General features: G+C 44.9%; 1 protein-coding gene across 1 annotated transcript in view; it reads right to left on the reverse strand.

The window, feature by feature from the left end:
• The window catches only part of frmd4a (FERM domain containing 4A), a 341550-nt gene that overhangs the window by 262601 nt on the left and 57848 nt on the right, over window positions 1–21101 (reverse strand). The window contains exon 2 of the mRNA XM_048610012.1: window positions 411–476. Within this exon, the coding sequence (XP_048465969.1) occupies window positions 411–476 (66 nt within the window). The remainder of the gene's footprint in view (window positions 1–410; window positions 477–21101) is intronic.

The raw sequence follows: 21101 nt of genomic DNA on the forward strand, positions 1-21101 counted from the left end.
ATGTGTGTGTGTGTATGGGTTTATGTACGTGCGTGTGCATATGGGTGTGTGTACTTGTGTATATGGGTGTGTGTGTGTGTGTGTGTGCACGTGTGCGCATGTGTCTTTAAGGTCTTGAATAACAAGCATTTTGAGACTCAAAGGTCCTCACCCAAATAGAAGAGGCGATGGCTTCAACAGTACACTTGATGAATAAAAGCAAAAGGTGCTGGAAATGTTCACCAAGTCTGTGTCAAGAGAAACAGATGAGAAGATATTGACGTGAAACGTTAATTCGATTTCTCTCTCCACAGATTCTGTCTGACCTGTTGAGTATTTCCAGCACTTTCTGTTTTTATTTCTGCTGTCCAGTATCCCCTACAGAATGCTTTTGCGTTACTCCATGTAAAATGCTGATGAGCCTGTCTTACCTGAACAAGAAGTTCCAGCTTCCTGTCATCGAGGAGGTGCACTTGGCATCGCCGCCCCTCTGTCATCTGGAAGAGAACAGAAAGAGTCAGATCCAGGCAGCATGAGGTGCAGTGACAAAGGAAACAAACAAGGCAGGCCCGTCAGAAAAGACACCCACCCTCTGAATTCTCAAGGAATGAGACCCGTTCCAAAATGATTATTTTCTGGAGAAAGACTTTGCTGGGAACATACTGGAGAAAGCTGGATCGTTCCACAGGCACAGCCTCACAACACTGTACACTGAAGCTGCTGGCTGGAACTGCTTGGATGAGAACTCACATAGCCAGCAAAGTCTGGCACCGTCACGTAAAGGAAATCCTTTGTAAAGCAGACTTCCTACAAATGTCAAACAGTCACCACTGCACAATAAATGGGTCTGCTGTATTCTGTTTTAATGTGGGGTGTAATGGTAGATTCTTTATACTCCTGCTTTCACTATGACGAATCAGTTTGCTAGTCCAATAAAAATGGATGCCAGCAACTCCTGCAGAGTTTGAATTCATCAGGCACACTGCTAAAGGCAGACTGCATCTGGACTTTATAGCTCGTTTTAGCGAATAGAGAAAATAACATATCCAAACTTGCAATGACCACACCCTTATTTTCAGTAAGTTACTGCTCAGATGTTGTTTTAGTGGAGAGTGGTGTTTAACAGGTCACCCAGGGAGCCTGCGTTGCTGTGGCAATGTGCATTTATACATGTCTGTTGTAGTCTGGAGTTTTGGATAGAGACATCGAGACAGTCTATCACACACCTGACCGGGAATCTCAACCACACTCAGCACCCACTATTGGAGTGCGTCGGAGGAATTTATAAGTTCTTACTGAACCTGCTTAGCTGTGTTACCAGCACAGTTTCCTCAGCATCAGGTCCTAGTGTGGGACTTCAACCTTCTAGCTCAATGGCAGGGACATTACTCAATAGGAATGAAGGAACAGAAGTAGGCCATTCAGCCCCTCAAACCTGTTCTGCCATTCAATGAGATCATGGCTGATCTATGGCTTAACACAATATAACTGCCTTTGGCTCATATCCCTTACCTTTAGTTAACAAAAATTTATCTATCTCTGAATGAAAATTAACAACTGATCCAGCATCCATTGACCTTTGTGGAAGAGAGTTCCAAACATTCCCCATCCTTACCACTCCACTAGTTCCCCTATTAGTTTAACACAATAGCATTATTTCTATGAGATAGTAGGAACTGCCACTACTGGAGTCAGAGATAACACAGCTGGATGAACAGAGCAGGCCAGGCAGCATCAGAGGAACAGGAAAGCTGACGTTTCGGGTCGGGACCCTTCAGAAATTCATTATTTCTATAAGTTTCCAACAGCAGGTCTGTGTTTCTCAGTCGGTGCCTGTATCACATACTGTGAACTTTGCAATAAATGGACAGGCTAAATCCAAGGTTTCTTTCTTGGCTCACTGATCTTGAGTTTTGTGATACATCCTGCACTTGAGTGTCCACTCATGCTGGGTCTAAGGAAGTTGTGTCCGACTGAGAATCAGCAAGTTTGAGTTCAACTGTCGCAGAGGGTGGTGCGGGTATGGAATGAGCTGCCACAGGAAGTGGTGGAGAATGATACAATTATAGTTAAAAGGCATCTGGCCCATGTTCTCCAAACCTTTCCTATTCATGTATCCATCAAAATGTCTTTTAAACACTGTAATTGTACCCGCATTCCCGACTTCATCAGGAAGATCATTCCACACATTCATTCACCACTCTCTGTGTAAAACAGTTGCCCCTCATGTCTTTCATAAACCTCTCTTTTTTCACCTTAAAAACTGCCCCCTAGTCTTGAGATCCCCTATCCTAGGGAAAAGACAAGTACCATTAACTCTGTCTATACTCCTCATTATTTTATAAACTTCTATCAGGTCACCTCTCAACCTCCTATGTTTCAGTGAAAAATGTCCCAGCCTAAACTAGCCTTTCTTCACAACATTCCACACCTGGTAACATCCTGGTAAATCTCTTCGGAACCTTCTCTAGTTTAATAATATCCTTCCTATAACTGGGTGATCAGAACTGGAGACAGTACTCCAGAAGAGGTCTCACCAATGTCCTGTACGACCTCAACATGACGTCCCAACTCCTATACTCAGAGGACTGAACAATGAAGGTAAGTGTGCCAAACGCCTTTTTAACCACCCTGGCTATATGTGATGCAAACTTCAAAGAATTATGTACCTGCACCCCAGGTCCCTCTGTTCTACAACACTACCGAAGGCCTACCATTAATTGTATAAGACCTATCCTTGATTGTTGTACTAAAATGCATTTATCCAGATTGAACTCCATCTGCTATTTTTCAGCCCATTGACCCATTTGATCAAGATTCCTTTGTAATCTTAGAAAACCTTCTTCACTGTCTACAACGTCACAAATTTTGGTGTCATCCACAAACTTACTAACCATGTCTTCTGTATTCTCATCCAAATTATTTCTATGAATGACTAACAAAAGAGGACCCAGAACCGATCCCTGTGTAACACTGCTGAGAATCTGCAAGTAAATGGGCCTGCTTAGTCTCTATCGCCAGTTCATACATGAAGAATGGCCAACTGGGCAAATCTCTTGAACCGTACACCCCAGTGTGAATAACTGCCTTGAAGAGAGGGGGCTTTAGGGAAAAGAATTACAACAAAATATTCTCCTTCACAATTTACTCAGTAAACAAGTGTCAAAAGTACAGCAATGACACAGTGTGGAGCTGGAGGGGCACAGGAGGCCAGGCAGCATCAGAAGAGCATTTTCTGATGAAGGGTCCCGACCCGAAACGTCAACTTTCCTGTTCCTCTGATGCTGCCTGGCCTGCTATGTTCCTCCAGCTCCACACTGTGTTATCTCTGACTACAGCATTGGCAGTTCTTACTATTTCTCAAAAGTACAGCAGCTGGCCTTCACACATCTTATGTACCTGCAACAAGTGATGGGATCTTCCTCTGTACTTATTATTGCCATTTTATATACGGCAATTAAGGTCTTTAGCTTGTGGGCTTCCACAAGAAAATGCACCCTCCCCTCTCAAATTCTCTGAATTCCCATCACATTAACATCACAATTACTGTGTTCCACAGCTCACCATTGGGCCTTGGACATTTTGGCCAAGGAAGCAATACTACACCTCTCCAAATCATTGGCCAGACCACATTTCAGTATTGTGTTCAGTTCTGGGCACTTTATTGAAGGAAGGATGTTAAAGCCTTGGAAAGAGTGCAAAAGGAGATTTACTGGAATGATACCATGAATGAGGGATTTTAGATACAAGGAAAGATGAGAGACGTTGATCTTATTCTCCTTGGACCAGAGCAGATTAGGAGGTGACCTGGTTGAAATGTTCAAAAGCATTAGTTGGTATGTTAGTAATTAGGGGGTCACTATTTCAAGATTGTCAGCAAGAGAGCTAGGACTGAGATAGGGAGAAACTTCTTTACTCAGAGAGTTGATAGGATTTTGAACGTGCTGCCTGGGAGAGTTCTGGGGGTGGATCCCCGGGAGGATTCAAAGACAGTTGGATATATATTTGAAAGTGGTTAATTTAGAGGGCTACAGAGACAGGGATGGAAGCTGGGCCGAGCTGGGTAGCTCTTACAGACACGATGGGCTGAATGGTCTCCTTTACTGTAAAATCCGACGATTCTGTTCTATGGCGCAGGATTTTGACATGATACAGAACACATTTAGCATAGTGCCCTCAAATCCAAATCTGACATGCTTTAAAGTGGAGCTGCTAACTCCTGGCTTTGTTCTGAAGCGTTAGTGTTACCAAATCCTTGGAAGCATCTCAGCAGCTCAAATGAAGTTTATGTAGTACGTTACAGAGCTGCCAAACAGCTTCTGGAACTGAAGATTTCAAAGGAAAACTCTTCAACACAAAACATTTCTTTCTCACCTCCCACTCACCCAATCCCGGTCAAACCTTTCAACTCCCCTGAGATCAAGGTCTGTTATAATTTATACATTTAAGAAAGTGCCTTGATTTTCGATCATTTCAGTCCTGCACCGTGTATTCTGTGATGCGTTACTCATGTCAATTCATAAACTGTTTCAAATCAAACAGAAGTCACAGGCTCCATTCAAACACACTGCCTAAATATTTACTCAGTGTTCTTCAGAGAATGTTCCATTTATAGGCAAACTCCCCGTTTGCAGAGGGACTGCTCTCCAGTGATACGATCCATACAACAAGTACATCCTCAAACGTTTTGCTCATCCTCGGATTTGTTTAACACTCACACGATTCTGTATGGAGGCTGCACCTTCACTGTCAATGACACCTGAAATGCTGCATTCTCTCATATTCTGTTCTGGTCCCCACCCTTCAGAAAGGACCTGAATCTCCTTGGGAGGTGTTCAGTTCATTTACCAGAATGGTTTGGGGCAGCAGCAGAAAGCAGGGGTCCGGTGCTGCCCTTGACCCAAACACAGCCACCCTGCTGTGTTATGTTAATTTTTAAAAATTTATTTGTGGAATGTGGGTATTGCTGGCTGGGCCTAGCATTTACTGCCCATCCCTAGTTGCCCCTTGAGAAGGTGGGGGTGAGCTGTCTTCTTGAACCACTACAGTTGACCTACAATGTCCTTAGGGAGGGAATTCCATATCTCGCAGCAAATGCGCAATACAACTTTAATGAATATGCTTATGCAGCTATTGCTGTATCATTACATCTGACCTAATGGTATGAAGCTCTGGGTCTCCGTCTTACTGAGCTCTGTTCCCTTGCAGCGTGGCATGCTGAGTGAAGTATGCTCCAGCGTGTACTCGAATTGCTTAGCTTGACCCAGAGTTGTGATGCCTCTCACTGTAATTACAGATCTAAGTACCAGGAGCTGTAACAAACATTCTTTGAATTCTCCAGAAGGAGGTGACCCACATCTCATCCTTAAGTTCTGGAAGCCAGCCTCGGTATCACAGTGTGACTGTACAAGATCATCGGTCTATCACACATCAGCATGTCATAGTGATATAACAGGTCAGGTCCCATCTTCCCCCACTGTCATTAGACTTTTGAACAAACTTCTCAAATGTTAATGTCGATCCCTCTCTCTGCACCTTCTCTGCAGCTGTAACACTGCACTCTGTTCTGCTACCCTGATACACTCTGTATGGTATGATCAGCCTGTATAACACACAAAACAACACTTTTCACTGTATCTTGGCACATGTGACAACAATAAATCAAATCAAATCAAATCAAATCACGGGGTCGATGCTCAAACTCCACAGTCAGCTCCCTACCCACTCCCCAGTAAAACATGGGTGATCTCCTTGACTTGCACCCCATACCATGGCCAGTGTTTTAGTGATGGCAAACAGACCCATCAATGCACTTCATCAAATCACACTGAGCTTTACTGACGGGCTATTCAATGCAAAATGCTGCATGCATACCGACATAGACATTGCTGTCCCCAGTTAATCACAGCACAAAGCAGTGAGCAGCTGCAACCACAGGAAATGAATCCAAGTGAAGGCAGATTCCACAAATTAGATCAGCAGATGACATTCCCAAGGTCATATGTCCATCTAGAGGGCAGCGGGGTATCACTGCTGATCGGTTACTAGTGACACAGAAACGGGGCTAACATCCTTTGCCATGCAGGGTTACGGACCAAGGTTGGACATCTGCAAGCAAAGGAGTTACAACAGGCTGAATGGCATCCTTCCAACCACACAATGAAGGAGATAACTTAGTCTCATTCTCAGCTCTCTGGAAATCAAGACTCTGACATGTGCCCACCCTGGCAGCGCCTAATTCCTAAAGGATTCAGAGATAGTAGGAACTGCAGATGCTGGAGAATCCGAGACAACAAGGTGCAGGGCTGGATGAACACAGCAGGCCAAGCAGCATCATAGGAGCAGAGAGGCTGACGTTTCGGGCCTAGACCCTTCATCAGAAAAGGGGGAGGGGAAGGGGGTTTTGAAATAAATAGGGAGAGAGTGGGAGGCGGATAGAAGAGGGATAGAGGAGAGGATCGGAGGCGGTGGAAAAACTGCTCTATGTCCAAGCTGGGTTCTCCATCCTCACCACTAATCCACTGCGATCACTGTTTGTAGGAAGGTCTTGAGATTGATCTTCAATTTACTGATTCCACCACCAGTCTCCACAGAGTCACAGAATTATTACAGTGCATAAGGAGACCATTCAGCCCATCGTGCCCACACTGGCTCTTCAAATGAGCCACATTCCCTAATGCCAATCTCTTATCCCTGCAGATCATTTTTATCCAAACCACGCCCCCTACTCCAATGCCCCTCTTGAATGCCTCATTTGAACCTGCCTCCACTACTCGCTGAGTGAAAAAGTTTTTCCTCACATCACCCTTGCTCCGTTGTACATCATATTAAATATATGTCCTCTCTTTTTTCTTTTCACAGCAGGAACAGCTTCTCTGTACCTATTCTGTCAGACAGGCCATTCATGATTTTGAAAATCCCTATCAGATCTCCTCTCAGCCTTTTTCCCTCCAAGGAGAACAGTCCTAACTTCTTCCATCTGTCCTCATCACTGAAGTTTCTCATTCCCGGAACCATTCTCATAAATCATTTCTGCACTCTCTCCATGCATTCACATTTTTCCTATAATATGGTGCCCATGACTGTTACAATACTCCAGCTGAAGTCTAACAAGTGTCTTACCCCAGTCACAGTTTAACAGGAAGCAATGCTCCTGACTTCACGCATTCCATCGTGATTGCTATCGCAGTCATCTGTCTTTAAATGAAACACATTCTGACAATAACATGAATTTATGTAGAACCCTTAATGCAATGAAATGTTTCCAATATGCTAAATAAATTAATGTTGCCAACTTTAGGTAGCTAAACTCAGGTCACAGGAGCAAATATTAAAGAAAGATTGATACTGAGCTATGCAGGGAGTTATTAGGGTAGCTGACCAAAACCATGGTCAAAGAGGTCGATTTTAAGAAATGCTGTAAAGTGGGGAGGGGAGCGGGGACGTGAGACACAGAGGATTAGGAGGGAATTCGAGAGCAGCTGTGAATGCAGCCCCCCAATGGCAGGTTGTTTAAAATTACGGAAGGCCAAGAGGCTGGATTCAAAGTTGGGTAAAGATCTGCGACGATTGTGGAGCAGGCTATCCCACAGATAGAGAGGGAACGGGATCCCTGTGGGATTAGAAAACAACGATGAGGATTTTAAACAAAGGCACTCATTGACTGGGGAGTTGGTGAGCCTGTGACCAGCTGAGCAATCAGGGACCCAGGCTCATGGAGTGGGGCCTGCAGGTTCAAATACCACCACAGTTGCTGGTGACATTTGAATTCACTCACAAAGTAAACTTACTCCCAGTGACGGTAATCAAGAAACAATTGTTAGAAAAGCCTATCCAGTTCACTAATGCCCTTTAGGGAAGGAAATCTGCCATTCTATCTCCAAACCCACATTGCTACCTCACAGCGCCAGGGATTCACATTCGATTCCAGCTTCGGTGACTGTGTCTGTGTGGAGTTTGCACATTCTCCCCGTGTCTGTGTGGGTTTCCTCCAGGCGCTCTGGTTTCCTCCCACAGTCCAAAAATGTGCAGGTTAGGTGGATTGGCCATGGGAAATGCAGGGTTAACAGGGATAGGGTAGGAGTCTGAGTCTGGGTGGGATGCTCTTTGGAGGTTCGGTACAGACTCAATAGGCCAAATGACCTCTTTCTGCAGTGTAGGAATTCTATCACTCTGAAATGACCTCGCAAGCCCCTCAGTTCAGGGGCAATTAGGGTTGGGTAATGAATGCTGGCCTTGCCAGTGATGTCTAATCCCAGGAATGAGTGCTCAGTGAGCATGGGCATGCTGGCTGAAAGGGTTTTGATGTGATTTAGGTACAGACAACAGAATGCTGGAAGATTACAAGGCCACAGAGAGTAAAATGGGGGACAGGAGGGCAAAATCCATTATATGTTTGTTCCTTTCTTTGCATCTCCCCATGAAGGGTTATTTTATGAAATATAACTCTCCCCCACCAAACCCTCTGGGCCTCCCCAACTCAATTTGTAGATAACAAGGTGTACAGCTGGATGAACACAGCAGGCCAAGCAGCATCAGAGGAGCAGGAAAGCTGATGTTTCGGGCCTAGACCCTTCTTCAGTTTCTGGATGTTTTTTACTCCTTCATAGATTGCAGGTGTCACTGGCTGGGGCAGTATTAATTGCCTGTTTCTAATTTCCTCAGCCTCACCAGGCTAACACGAACATCTTCTTTCTGGATTGTGAACATGGATAAATTTGGGGTCATCTGACCTAAACTAGGGAGGTTTTCACCACATGGCTTCCAGTTGCTATGTCAGTGAAGCAGCCATTTTTTTCACCATCCTATCCCTCCCCCACCGAATATTTTTACAACTCACCGTCACAAATGTTCAAAGAGGTGAAACCAAAGCATCATTTTCAAAAAATAATCGTCTGCTGTTCTCCTCATGGTGCTTGCGACATTCTCCAGATCATTAACGCTTAACTCCTAGAGATTCCAGAACATTCCTGGAGCAATGGCAACCTCAAGACGAACTGAAGTAGCCTCTCACTGTCTGGTCAGGTCATCAACAAGTGGGTTCATTCAATTTTAGTACGTCCATAAAAAGTCTAACTTACCCATAATGATGTACCCAGAAACATGATTTAAACCTTATTAATTACAGTCAGATTCATTTAGCTACCAGACAAGGAATAACACTTCGCTTATATCAACACACACTCCTTGACATTCTCCCTCGGGATTTCAGAATACAAGAGTTTTGATGCACTTTCTTGAATTTTTCTCTGATATTTTAACAGAGGTGTTGGCCTGTTTCAAACTTAATGGGTTATTCCCTCCTTAAAAAAAGGTCGGAGAAAGCATTTTTAAACTATTGGCCTTCCTTCAAGTTACCCATTTATAAATGATTTCTAGGTTAACGCATTGAGCAATAAAAACATTTTCAACGTTTGACAAAGGAACCCTCTGCAGCGAGAGGAAAAATATCTTCCTTTGTTCAGTTTTAAAATCTGCTTCATCGTTGAGGCTACATCACATTGAAGAATTTTCTAACAACCAGAGTTTAAAATTCCCTTGATCAGTCCAGTTAATGTGACATGTGTACCCTCTCCATCTATAACATTACTGCATTTTGACATGATTTCTTTTAAAATATTACAGTGCCCTCTAAGCATGCAGAGCACGTTTAGATGACAAAATTAATACTTCCCTATTAAAACTCAACATAAAATCACAGCAACCAGGCCTCAGGCTTTATAGCTGTATCCAGCTCACTGTATCCCATTCTCTGGCATCTGGGCACAGTACAGTAACTGCTCAATCAAGAACACAGAGACTGACTGAGCTCCGAAGCTCCAGCACAGCAGCAATCATTAGCAGCATCAAAACACTGCAAGGAGACATACCACTGGGAACCTGTGAAAGAGAAGCTGCTGTTTCCGATGGGCTCTGTCAGGCGGGCTGGAAACTGCCGAGCAGCTCACGTGCAGCCAAAAACACATTCGAGGAGGCAGGGTTTTGGGGGGAGGGGAGCACAGAGAGCGAGAGATGGAGGGAGGGGGGGGGGGGGAGGGGTGGGGGGGGTGGGGGGGTCACAAAAGCTGCCTGCAGTCTCAGACGTCAGGGTCATGTGAAACCCAGGAACCTCGAACACAGCAGTGAGTGTACTCAGCCAGCACAAAACTTACATCTGGCCGACAGGAAGAAAAGATTTCAGGCAGGAGAGAAAAAGAAGCAAAGGCTTATTCTTAAAAAACGAAACGACAGATAAAGGCTGGAGCACTAAGCCTCTTCCCCAAAACCCTGTGTCAGAAAATCCCGACCTGACTGCAAAGTGCTTTGGAATGAAAGAGCTGGTCATGTCAGGACTGCAAATGCAGAAGAGTCAACAGCTAGCAGACTGTAATCAATTCACAGTCTATTACTGATAGATCCTGGAATGCTCCCTCAAATACAGAGTGAAATTGGAATGTCTACTCCACTTCACCCAGATGCTGAGTCATGGTGAATAATGGGTCCACACAAGCACCAGAAAACACTCTGTCTCTCACCAAATCTCCAACTGGTGTGAGCAACTGCAGTGAGCTGGACACACCTCAGCAATGCCCTCTCCTGAGTTAATAGCTCCTATCAACCATGGCTCAGTGGGTAACACCTCTCTCAGCAGAGATAAAGATTTCTGAATAAGGGTCATTGGAAATGTTAACGCTGTTTCTCTCTCCACATATACTGCCAGACCTGTTGGGTTTCTCCACCAATTTCTGCTTTCGTTAGAGACAAGGCGCCGTCGGTTCAGTTCCCATTCCAGAGACTGCAGTGTGAATTCCCGGGTGATATTCCAGCGTAGCACGGAAGGGGTTCTACATTGTTAGAGGTGCTGACTTCTGAATGGGGCAGTGGCACAGCAGCGATAATCCAGAATCTCAAATTACTGTTCTGGGGACCCAGGTTCGAATACCCGCCATGGCAGCTGGTGAAATTTGAAGTCAATAAAAATGTGTAGTAGAAAGCAAGGCTGATGGTGACCACGTAACCATTGTTCAGAGAATCCCCACAGTGTGGAAACAAGTCCACACTGACCCTCTGAAGAGCATCCCATCCAGACCAACCTCCATACCCTCTCCCTGTAACTATGCATCCTCATGACTAATCTGCCTATCCCTGGACACTCTGAGCAATTTAGCGTCGCCAATACTCCTAATCTGCACATCTCTGGACTGTGGGGGCAAACCAGAGCAAACCCGCACAGATTGTGCAAACTCGATATAAACAGTTGCCCAAGGTTAGAATCAAACCCAGGTCCCTGGCACTGTGAGACAGCAGTGCTAACCACTGAGTCACCATGCCACACATGCTGATTGTTATACAAATCCTTCTGATTCACTAATGTCCTTTAGGAAATGAAATCTGCCATCCTTACTTGGTCTGGCCTACATGTGACTTCAGGCCCAATTCCACCTGGGCGCTTTGGGCTGGTTGATAAATGTGAGCCTGGCCAGTGATATCCACATCCAGCAGAGGACTAATCTGAGAAGTCCTGACCAATATTTCTCACACTGATGATATCACTCGGAGGCAAAATATCTGAACATTAACACACTGCCGCTCACAGAAGCTTGCTGTGTGCTAACTACTGCAGCTTTTCCGACACTGCAGCTGAGGCTTAGAAATATTCTGTTTGGTGTGAAGTACTATGGTACGTCCTGAGATTGTGAAAGCACTACGTAAGTGCAAGTCTTTCTTACTTCTTTTTCTGTGCCAAAAGATTGACCTACAATGTTGCTGACCATCACACGATGAGTTTGGTCTCAGATAAGAAGAGATCCCATCCTGGAATGATGTTGGTGCTCCTAGCACTGTATCCCATTTCCAGGGCAGCCAGTGACGAACAAAGAGAATAGCTACACCAAACATTCCAGAACATTATTCTGGGATGCGGAGAGGTCGCAGGTGGAACACAGCTCAATACTTTGGGAGCTTGAGAATGAAATTCAACTGAATTATCATATTAGAAAAGATTTGTTCACAATGGAGACTGGTACAATTACAACATTTAAAAGGCATCTGGATGGGTACATGAATAGGAAGGGTTTAGAGGGATATGGGCCAAATGCTGGCAAATGGGACTAGGTCAGATTGAAATGTCTGGTCAGCACAGATGAATTGGACCGAAGGGTCTGTGTCCATGCCATATGACTCTATGATATTACCAAACAGGAAATTATAATCATTGCTATTGATTGTAATAATTACTATTGCAAATACATCGTTGGATCTGAGAGGAGCAGAGGCACTTGACATGAATGGACTGAGGAGATTCCATTGAACAGCATTTAACAAAACCTCAGGTCACCCTGAAACAGATTTCGACTCGTGATCACCGCTAAATTGAAGGGTCAGGTGACGAGGAAAGAAGGTCAGACTGAAGCCGCCTCATCTAATTGGTACCTTCAATATTTCAATGACACTTTGCTCTTGTGCATGAGGTGATACTGAAGCCCCAATTAACACAGTTAGATTTAAACGCCTCTCTGGGAAAGTTCACCCAAAGTGCACAGAAAGGTATATTTTGTTGCCTAGATCTCAACATTGTTCTAGGCAGCATGCCACGCCCCCCCCACAAGGGGCTCCTGCTTAATGCTCTGTGAAAATGGTTGACTGTAATTATGGCTGCCTCAAACTCAGTACTCATCACTGCAGGCAACTACAGACTCAATCCAAACTCTGAACATGTCAACACCAACAGGGTGCGTAGGGTAAGCATTTAATCCAACGTGTTATGCACACAGTTCATCAATTTAGGAGGAACGCAGTCTTCCCTTTACAAGGGCACTAGCACTGTGTAAAATAACAAGAGGTCAAACATCACCACCCACACCCAACCACTAACCTGTGACCAACCAAAATGGAGGAGAAGACACTGGACACATCAACAGACTTTGTCAGGAATGTGTAGAGGTGACATCGAGGGTTCAGAGAGAGTGTGCGCATCTCCCAACGACCTCAAACACCACCTTCCCTGTGAGAGGCAGGTCACACTTTGCTCAGGGCCTGTCGATCCTGAGCAGGAACATAACCCCCTCAATCCCGACGGATGCCACTGAGAAAGAAGACGAAGTGCACAGGCAGATGGAATGTGGTTCCCTGGTGAGGAATGAATGCCAAGACCAGAGCTGTACCCATTACCGGGCCTTAGCATCACTGACTTGACAAGATGTGGATGATGGGGCACCAAGGAGGGTTGAGAAAGGCTCAGCAGGAAGGTGAGGGTGTCATGAGCTCGTGGTGACTGGACAGTATGGAGTGAGGGGATTAGCTGTGGTGACAGGGCTCAGAGACGGGAGTTACCAGGACAATAATAGCAAGGGACAAATTACAGTGGCCCTGAGGGTGGGTGGGTGGTTGCCATGTGTTTTGACAGTGCTGTCAGGGGATCACTCTTCTTCCTCATGATCCACATCAGGGTAAGAGTATTTCCTACCTCTGAGCCAGGAGACCCAGGCTCAAGTCCCACCTACTCCAGAGTTGTGTGTAATAACATTTCTGAATAGGTTCATTAGAAAATACCTGAGAGTATTCCAACACTACACCACGCTGGTTTCGTTCTGACGGTCTCTCAGGATTTGTATGCTGGATAACACAAAGATTTTCCCCCTTGCTGGAGGGATCATGGACCACAGGGCATGGATTGAAGGTAAGGGGCAGGAGGTTCAAAGGGGCTGTGAGGAAAACCTTTTCACCCAGAGGGAATCTGGAACACACTGCCTGTAAGAGTGGGAGAGGCAGAAACCCTCACCATATTGAAGAAATGTTTTGATGTGCAGTTGTGATGCCAAGGCAGACAAGCTATGGGCCAAGTGCTGGAAAATGGGATTAGAATAGTTAGGGATAACAAGGTGTAGAGCTGGATGAACACAGCAGGCCAGGCAGCATCAGAGATCATGTTCCCAAACCAAACAAGTCTCACTTGCCTGCATTTGGCCCATATCTCTCCAAACCATAAAAAATGAAAGAACTGCGGATGCTGTAAATCAGGAACAAAAACAAAGTTGCTGGAAAAGCTCAGCAGGTCTGGCAGTATCTGTGAAGGAGAAAAAAGAGTTAACATTTTGGGTCAGGTGACCCTTCCTCACCGGACCCGAAACAATGTTTTCTCCTTCACAGATGCTGCCAGACCTGCTGAGCTTTTCCAGCAACTTTGTTTTTGTTCCCTCCAAACCATTCTTATTCCTGTACTTACCCAAATGTCTTCTAAATGTTGTAACTATACCTGCATCCATCACTTCTGGCAATTTATTCCATGGATCACAGACCATTCTCTGAGTAACAAAGCTGCCCCTCATGTCCGTTTTAAATCTTTCTCCTCTCACTTTAAAAATATGCTCCCTTAGTTTTGAACTCCCCCACCCGAGGGGAAAGACCTTGAGTGAACCTTCTCTGTATAGCTTCTCATGTATTTATATATTTTCTTAAATAAGGAGACCAAAACTGTACTCAATACTCCAGAAATGGTCCTGTACCAATGTCCTATTAAACTGTAACAATTGTACATAGTTACTATAATGAAATAAATTGCATCTTGTTATGAAAGACAAATTCTGCTGAGATTTGTTGGTGGTCCATCTCCACTACAGAACAGCCCCTTGGACTAGGGAAGCAAGGCGTGTTGGTAGCAGCACCCAGAAGCAGCAATTGGTTGCTATTCAGCGTTGTACCATGTTATAATATCAATAATTAAATGCATACACCATGGAAAGTTCAAAATAATCACATTTTACAAAATAAAGGTTAACGGTTTATATCTTCTTATTTTCGAGATATCTGTAGATAGCTGCACATCCTGTAGATGCTTCAGTCAAGGCTGGTCCTCAGTTCCTGCAGCAACTGAGGTACAACAGCGAGGATACCTCCAACATAAACCTGAGCATCTGACAGAATTGTTATCCCAGCATCTTGCGTCATTCCCAACAGGAATTACAAATGACACAGCATGATAGGGACAGCCACACACTGCTGAATTGGGGCATTACTGGTGTAGTCGCTGAGCACAGTTTGAAATGCTGGCTTAGCCCTGGTACCCATTCAGTACTGTTTAGGAGTACCCCTGCCCTGTGTACACGACATTGTGGAATGACTCCAGCTATCACAAACTGTTAAACAACATCTGGAAAAATACAACACTAATCACCTCAGCGAATGAAGCTTTACATTTGAAAATATAATTTGAGTTATTTGACACAGCTTTCACAAACACCGCTTAAAGGAGACTATCACAGAATCGTCACAACACAGAAAGAGGCCATTCATCTCATGTCTGTGCTGGCTCTCTGAATGAGCAATTCCCATAGCTCCTATTCTATTGGTTCTCCAATGTTTGTTTAGAGAGAACAGCTAAATTCCCTTGAGAGAGGATCAACTGAACTTACCTCGACTGCGAGTCCAGACCCTGACCACTTTCTGAGTGAAGGAGCTAATTTTTCCCTCACTTTGCTGTTGTTTATTTTTGCCAAATTGTTCAAATCCGTGCTGTCTCTGTCTCAATCTCTTTGTGAGTGGGAATGAGTTCTCTAAGCCTGTTCTGTTCATCCCCTCCCGGTTTTCATCAATTAACCTGCTCCAGTGCCATTACCTGAGGGAGAAAGATTGACCCATAAAATGATGGACCATTTGTTGAAGAGTGTCAAGGGAAAGTTGACATTCACCAGAACAAACAGAGACTTTGGTTTAACAACTTCCCCAAGTATTGGTGCTTGCCATGGTTAACCTGGAGCGTGTGAGCAGATTCAGGCATGTATCTTGAATCCATGACATTCTAACTGGTCAGAAGCCAAGGTGAAGTTTGGGAATGGAACGCTTGACCAGAGGAAGTCAAATACTGTTAATATCAAGAATGCCAAGTTCATAACCACACAGAGAGCAAATCAGAGTTAAGACAAGAGCTGTGCTCCTGCATTGTGTATGAGGTCCCTTCTTAACAATAAAACAAATCAACTGAAATATGTTGGAAGCTACACTGAGGCGACCTACAGAAATGGGAGAAAGCTGATACTCAACCTGCACTTAATTGTGTTCTCAGTTTATTCCAAACAACATTCACTATTTGCGGTCCCATTTAGCGATTGCATAAATCACACTGAGATCAAATTAAATGACACAGATGTAAAATTATTTTAGTACATGAGACACTCTTTCATATTTCGAGGACAAATCAAAACAGATTAAAATTTTAAGTGGATTTGCAGAGTAGTTTTGATTAATAAGATGCCTCTAATGAAATGTGTGCGTTTATTAGGAACATAATTATTGTTTGAAAGAATGCAGTAGCACAGAGATGGAGGAGGATCGATGACAGTGCACTGTACTTTAGTCTACACATACTCCCGCCTCTTGGCCTCAATGTTTTTAGACCCGTAGGAATGTGCATTATTGTTTGTGTTCTCACCTCCGACACAGCAGCAGTACTTGGACAGGCAATGGCCTAGTGGTATTGTTGCTGGATTATTAATCCAGAGACCCAGATAACAGTCTGGGGACGTGGGCTCAAATCCTGCTACAGCAGATGGTGGAATTTGATTTCAATTTTAAAAAATTAGGAATTAAGAACTTAATGATGACCATGAATCCACTGTCGATTGTTGGAAATTCCCTTCTGGTTCACTCACATCCCTAGGGAAGGACTCTGCCGTCCTTACCTGGACTGGCCTACACGTGACTCCAGAACCACAGCAATGTGTTGGCTCTTAAATGCCTTCTGGGCAATTCAGGATGGGCAATAAATACTGCCTAGCCATTGATACCCTCATCCTGTGAAAGAATAAAAGGAGAGGTCAATCCAGTATTATTGCCATACGGACTGGAAAAAGTCCAGATGAGCCTGGATAGCTGAGTCTGTAGGGCATCCGGCTTTTAATCTGAGGGTCCAGGATTCAAGTGCTGATTTGGTTGCAGGTTTGAAATCTTGTGTAAATTATGTGTGGACAATAGTGGAGACGGTGGGGATGATGCGCAAACTGAATACAGCAGTGTGATACAAGGAGCCATTCAAGTTGGTGGGGGGAAGAAAAGTGTAGTCGTATTGGGGATACTATAGTCAGGGGAATCGAATGTGTTCTCTGTGGCCAGGATCGACAGTCCCAAAGGCCATGTTGCCAGACTGGTGCCCAGGTTCAGGAATATCTCATCTGGGCTGCAGAGGAACTTGCAGTGGGAGTGGAAAGATCCAGTTGTTGTGGTCCACACAGGTGCCAACAATATAGGTAGAAAGAACAAAGAGGTTCTGCTGTGGGATTATGAGCAGTTAGTGGCTAAACTGAAAAACAGAACCAAAAAAGTCATAATCTCCGGATCACTACCTGAGCCACAGGGCACAGAGTCAACAAGATTAAAGAGACAAATGCGCGGCTCAAAGACTGGTTTGACAGAAAAGGGTTCGAATTCATGGGGCATTAGGACCAGGACTGGGGAAGGAAGGGGCTGTTCTGATTCAGGGGACTTCCTGAATGATGCTGGGACCAGAGTGCCGGTGAATTGCATAACTAGGGTGTGTGGGTAGGACTTTAAACTAAACAGTGGGGTGCTGGGTTCAGTTGCATGGAAAATAACAGAACAAGTTAAAGGGGGGAAAGCTCAGCAGAGGTGATTAAAGTTTCTAGAACAAGAGTTTGGAAAGGATAAGGTATCTAACTTCAGGCACAGCAGCTAAGGGGACTGCTATGAGAAGGGGGACAGTCAACACAGGACTGAGAGTGTTGTACTTAAATGCACACAGTAAACGAAACAAAGTAAATGAGCTTCTAACGCAGATTGAAATTGGCAGGTACGATGTTGTGGGGATCACAGAGACATGGCTGCAAGGGGAATCAGGGCTAGGAGCCAAATATCCAAGGATACACATCCTAGTGAACGGACAGGCACATGGGCGGAGGAATGGGGTTGCCTTGTTCGTAAGAATGAAATTAAATCAATTGTAAGAAACAATATGGAGTTGGAAGCTGTAGATTCTGTACAGTTGAGGAACTGCAAAGGGAAAAACATGCTAATGGGAATTATGTTCAGACCTCTGAGCAGTAGTCAGAATGTGGGGAAGAAAATAAATCAGGAAATAGAAAAGGCCTATAAGAAAGGCGCTATTGCAATAATCATGATGTGGAGATGCCAGTGTTGGACTCGGGAGGACAAGGTCAGAAGACACGTGACACCAGATTGTAGTCCAACAGGTTTATTTGAAAGCATAAGCTTTTGAAGCGCTGCTCCTTCATCAGATGAAGTGAAGAGGAGCACACAGGCACAGAATTTAAAGGCAGAGAGATCAAAGGATCATACAAATGGTGCGAGTGAAGTGTCGACATACTGATTAACAAGCAAAGTGATGACCTATGATCCGATTCAATGAGGCAGAGAGATAAATACAAAAAATTAAAAATAAGGTGGTGCTGGAGACAAACCAAATAGCTGGAATAACACAATAGGTATAAGAGTCACATGCCGAGGGTCTAACCAAGGTGACAAATACAGGTAGTTCTCCTATAACATGATAGTTGCGTTCTTGTAACTCTGCAGTTTGAGAGGGAGAAACTGGAATCAGATGAAGCAGTATTACAATTGAGTAAAGGTAACCACAGAGACATGAGGGAGGAGCTGGCCAAAATTGACTGGAAGGGGAGACTAGCAGGAAAGACGATGGAGAAGCAATGGCAGGGGTTTCTGGGGGAAATTCAGGAGGCACAGCAGAAATTCATCCCAAGGAAAACAAAGTAGACAAAGGGAAGGATGAGGCAACCATGGCTGACAAGGGAATTCAGGGGCAGCATAAAGGCAAAAGAGAAGGTTTACAATGTGAAGATTAGTGTGAATCCAGAGGACTGGGAAGTCTTTAAAAACCAGCAAAGGATAACTAAGAAATGCAACAAGGGTGGGAGAGAAGACAAATTATGAATGTAAGCTAGCTAGTAATATTAAAGTAGATTGCTTGAGTTTTTCTTTAGACAACTAAAAGGTACGAAAGAGGCAAAAGTGGACATTGGACCAAAAGAAAATGAGGCTGGAAAAGTCATAATGGGATCAAAGAAATGGCGGAGGAACTGAATGGGTACTTCACATCAGTTTTTACGGTGGAAGAGACCAGCAGCATACCAGAACTTCAAGAGAGTCAGGGGGCAGAGATGAGTGGTCACCGATGAGGTGAAGGTGCTGGGGAACTGAAAGTGGATAAACAACCTGGACCAGATGGACTATAGCCCAGGGCTCTAAAGGAGATGGCTGAGAAGATTGTGGAGGCATTGGTGGTGATCTTTCAGGAACCACTGGAGTCAGGGAGGGTTCCAGAGAACAGGAAACTATAGGCCGGCTAGCCTGACCTTGGTCATTGGTAGGATTTTAGAGTCGATTATTAAGGATGAGATTGTGCAGTACTTGGGAAGCGCATGGTAAAATAGGACAGAGTCAGCACAGGTTCATCAAGGGGAAATCAAGCCTGAAAAATCTGTTAGAACTCTTCGACATAATGAGCAATGCAGACAAAGGAGAGCCAGTGGATGTGTTCTATTTGAATTTCCAGAAGGCCTTTGACAAAGTGCCGCACAGCAGGCTGCTAAATGAGGTAAGAGACCACTGTATTTGCAGCAAGGTAGTGGCATAGACAGAGGATTGGCTGACTGGCAGAAGGCAGAGAGTGTGGATAAAGGGGTCTTTTTCGGGATGGCAGCCAATGACGAGTGGAGTTCTACAGGGGTTAGTGTTGGGACCACAACCATTCACATTATACGTTAACAAAGTGGATGGTGAAACTGAGGGCACTGTTGTTAAGTTTGCAGATGACACCATGATAGGTGGAGGGACAGGTAGTGTTGAGGAAGCAGGGACGCTGTAAAAGGATTGGACAGGCTAAGAGAATGGGTAAGGATGTGGCAGATGGAACGCAATGTGGGAAAGTGTGAGGTTGTGCACTTTGATAGTTTTTAAAATAGAAGCATAGACTATTTTCTAAATGGGGAAAGGCTTTGAAAGTCTGAAACAGAAAGGAACCTTGAATCCCCATTCAGGACTGTCTTAAGGTTAACTTGCAAGTTCAGTGGCACTTAGGAAGGCAAAAGCAATGTTAGCATCCATTTCAAGAGGGCTAGAATACAAGATCAGAGATGTACTGCTGTGGCTGTATAAGGCTCTGGTCAGACGGCATTTGGAATATTGGGAGCAGTTTTGGTCCCTGTACCTAAGCAAGGATGTGCTGGCCTTGGAGGGGGTGCAGAGGAGGTTTTACAGGAATGAACCTGGGGATGAAGGGCTTGTCATTTGAGGAGTGGTTGAGGACTCTGGGTCTATACTCGATGGAGTTTAGAATGATGAGGAGGGATGTGATTGAAACTTGCAGAATACTGAGAGGCCTGGATAGACTGGATGCAGAGAAGACGCTTCCACTAGTAGGAAAGGCTAGAACTGGAGGGCACAGCCTCAGAGTGAAAGGACGATAGAACTGAGATGAGGAGGAATTTCTTCAGCCAGAGGGTGGTGAATCTGTGGAACTCACTACTACAGAGGGCTGTGGAGGCCAAGTCATTGAGTGTATTGAAGACAGAGAGAGATAGGTTCTTGAGTGGGGAGAAGGCAGGAGAATGAAGTGAAGAAACATATCAGCTTTAACCAAATGGTGGAGCAGATTAATGGGCCAAATGTCCTCATTCTGCTCCTATATCTTATGGTCTTATGGAATAAGCTTGAAGTTAGACACAGAGATGCAAGATGGCTGTGGAGTAACCAGGCTGCATGTGGGCTCCTGCCCAGGACACATCTGCCCCCATCTGCTTTCCTTCTTTGTCTTTCTTATGCTTCTGCTCTTTTCTTTTGCTTTATTCTCCTTCTCTTTTGGTCTTTTTTCCTTCTTTTCATGTGGCAGGTTGGTTAGCTGCACCGTTGTGGCAGTGAGAGCAGGCCACAGGCGGAACGCGGCTGTGGCTTCTCGGGGCTGTTAGGAGGTGCTGGCAGCAAGGTCACCCCACCCACACCACCCCACCCCAGCATTCGGGGCCTGAGCCATTGGCAGCGCCGTCAGTGCCCCGGTGAACGGGGCCTGTGGCACTGGCAGCGCGGTCAGTGTCCTGGTGATCATGGCCTGAGCCCTTGGCAGCGCAATCAGTCCCCTGGTGAACGGGGCCTGTGGCACT

This window comes from Rhincodon typus, chromosome 22, assembly GCF_021869965.1.
Source record: "Rhincodon typus isolate 14 chromosome 22, sRhiTyp1.1, whole genome shotgun sequence".
Lineage (NCBI taxonomy): Eukaryota > Metazoa > Chordata > Chondrichthyes > Orectolobiformes > Rhincodontidae > Rhincodon > Rhincodon typus.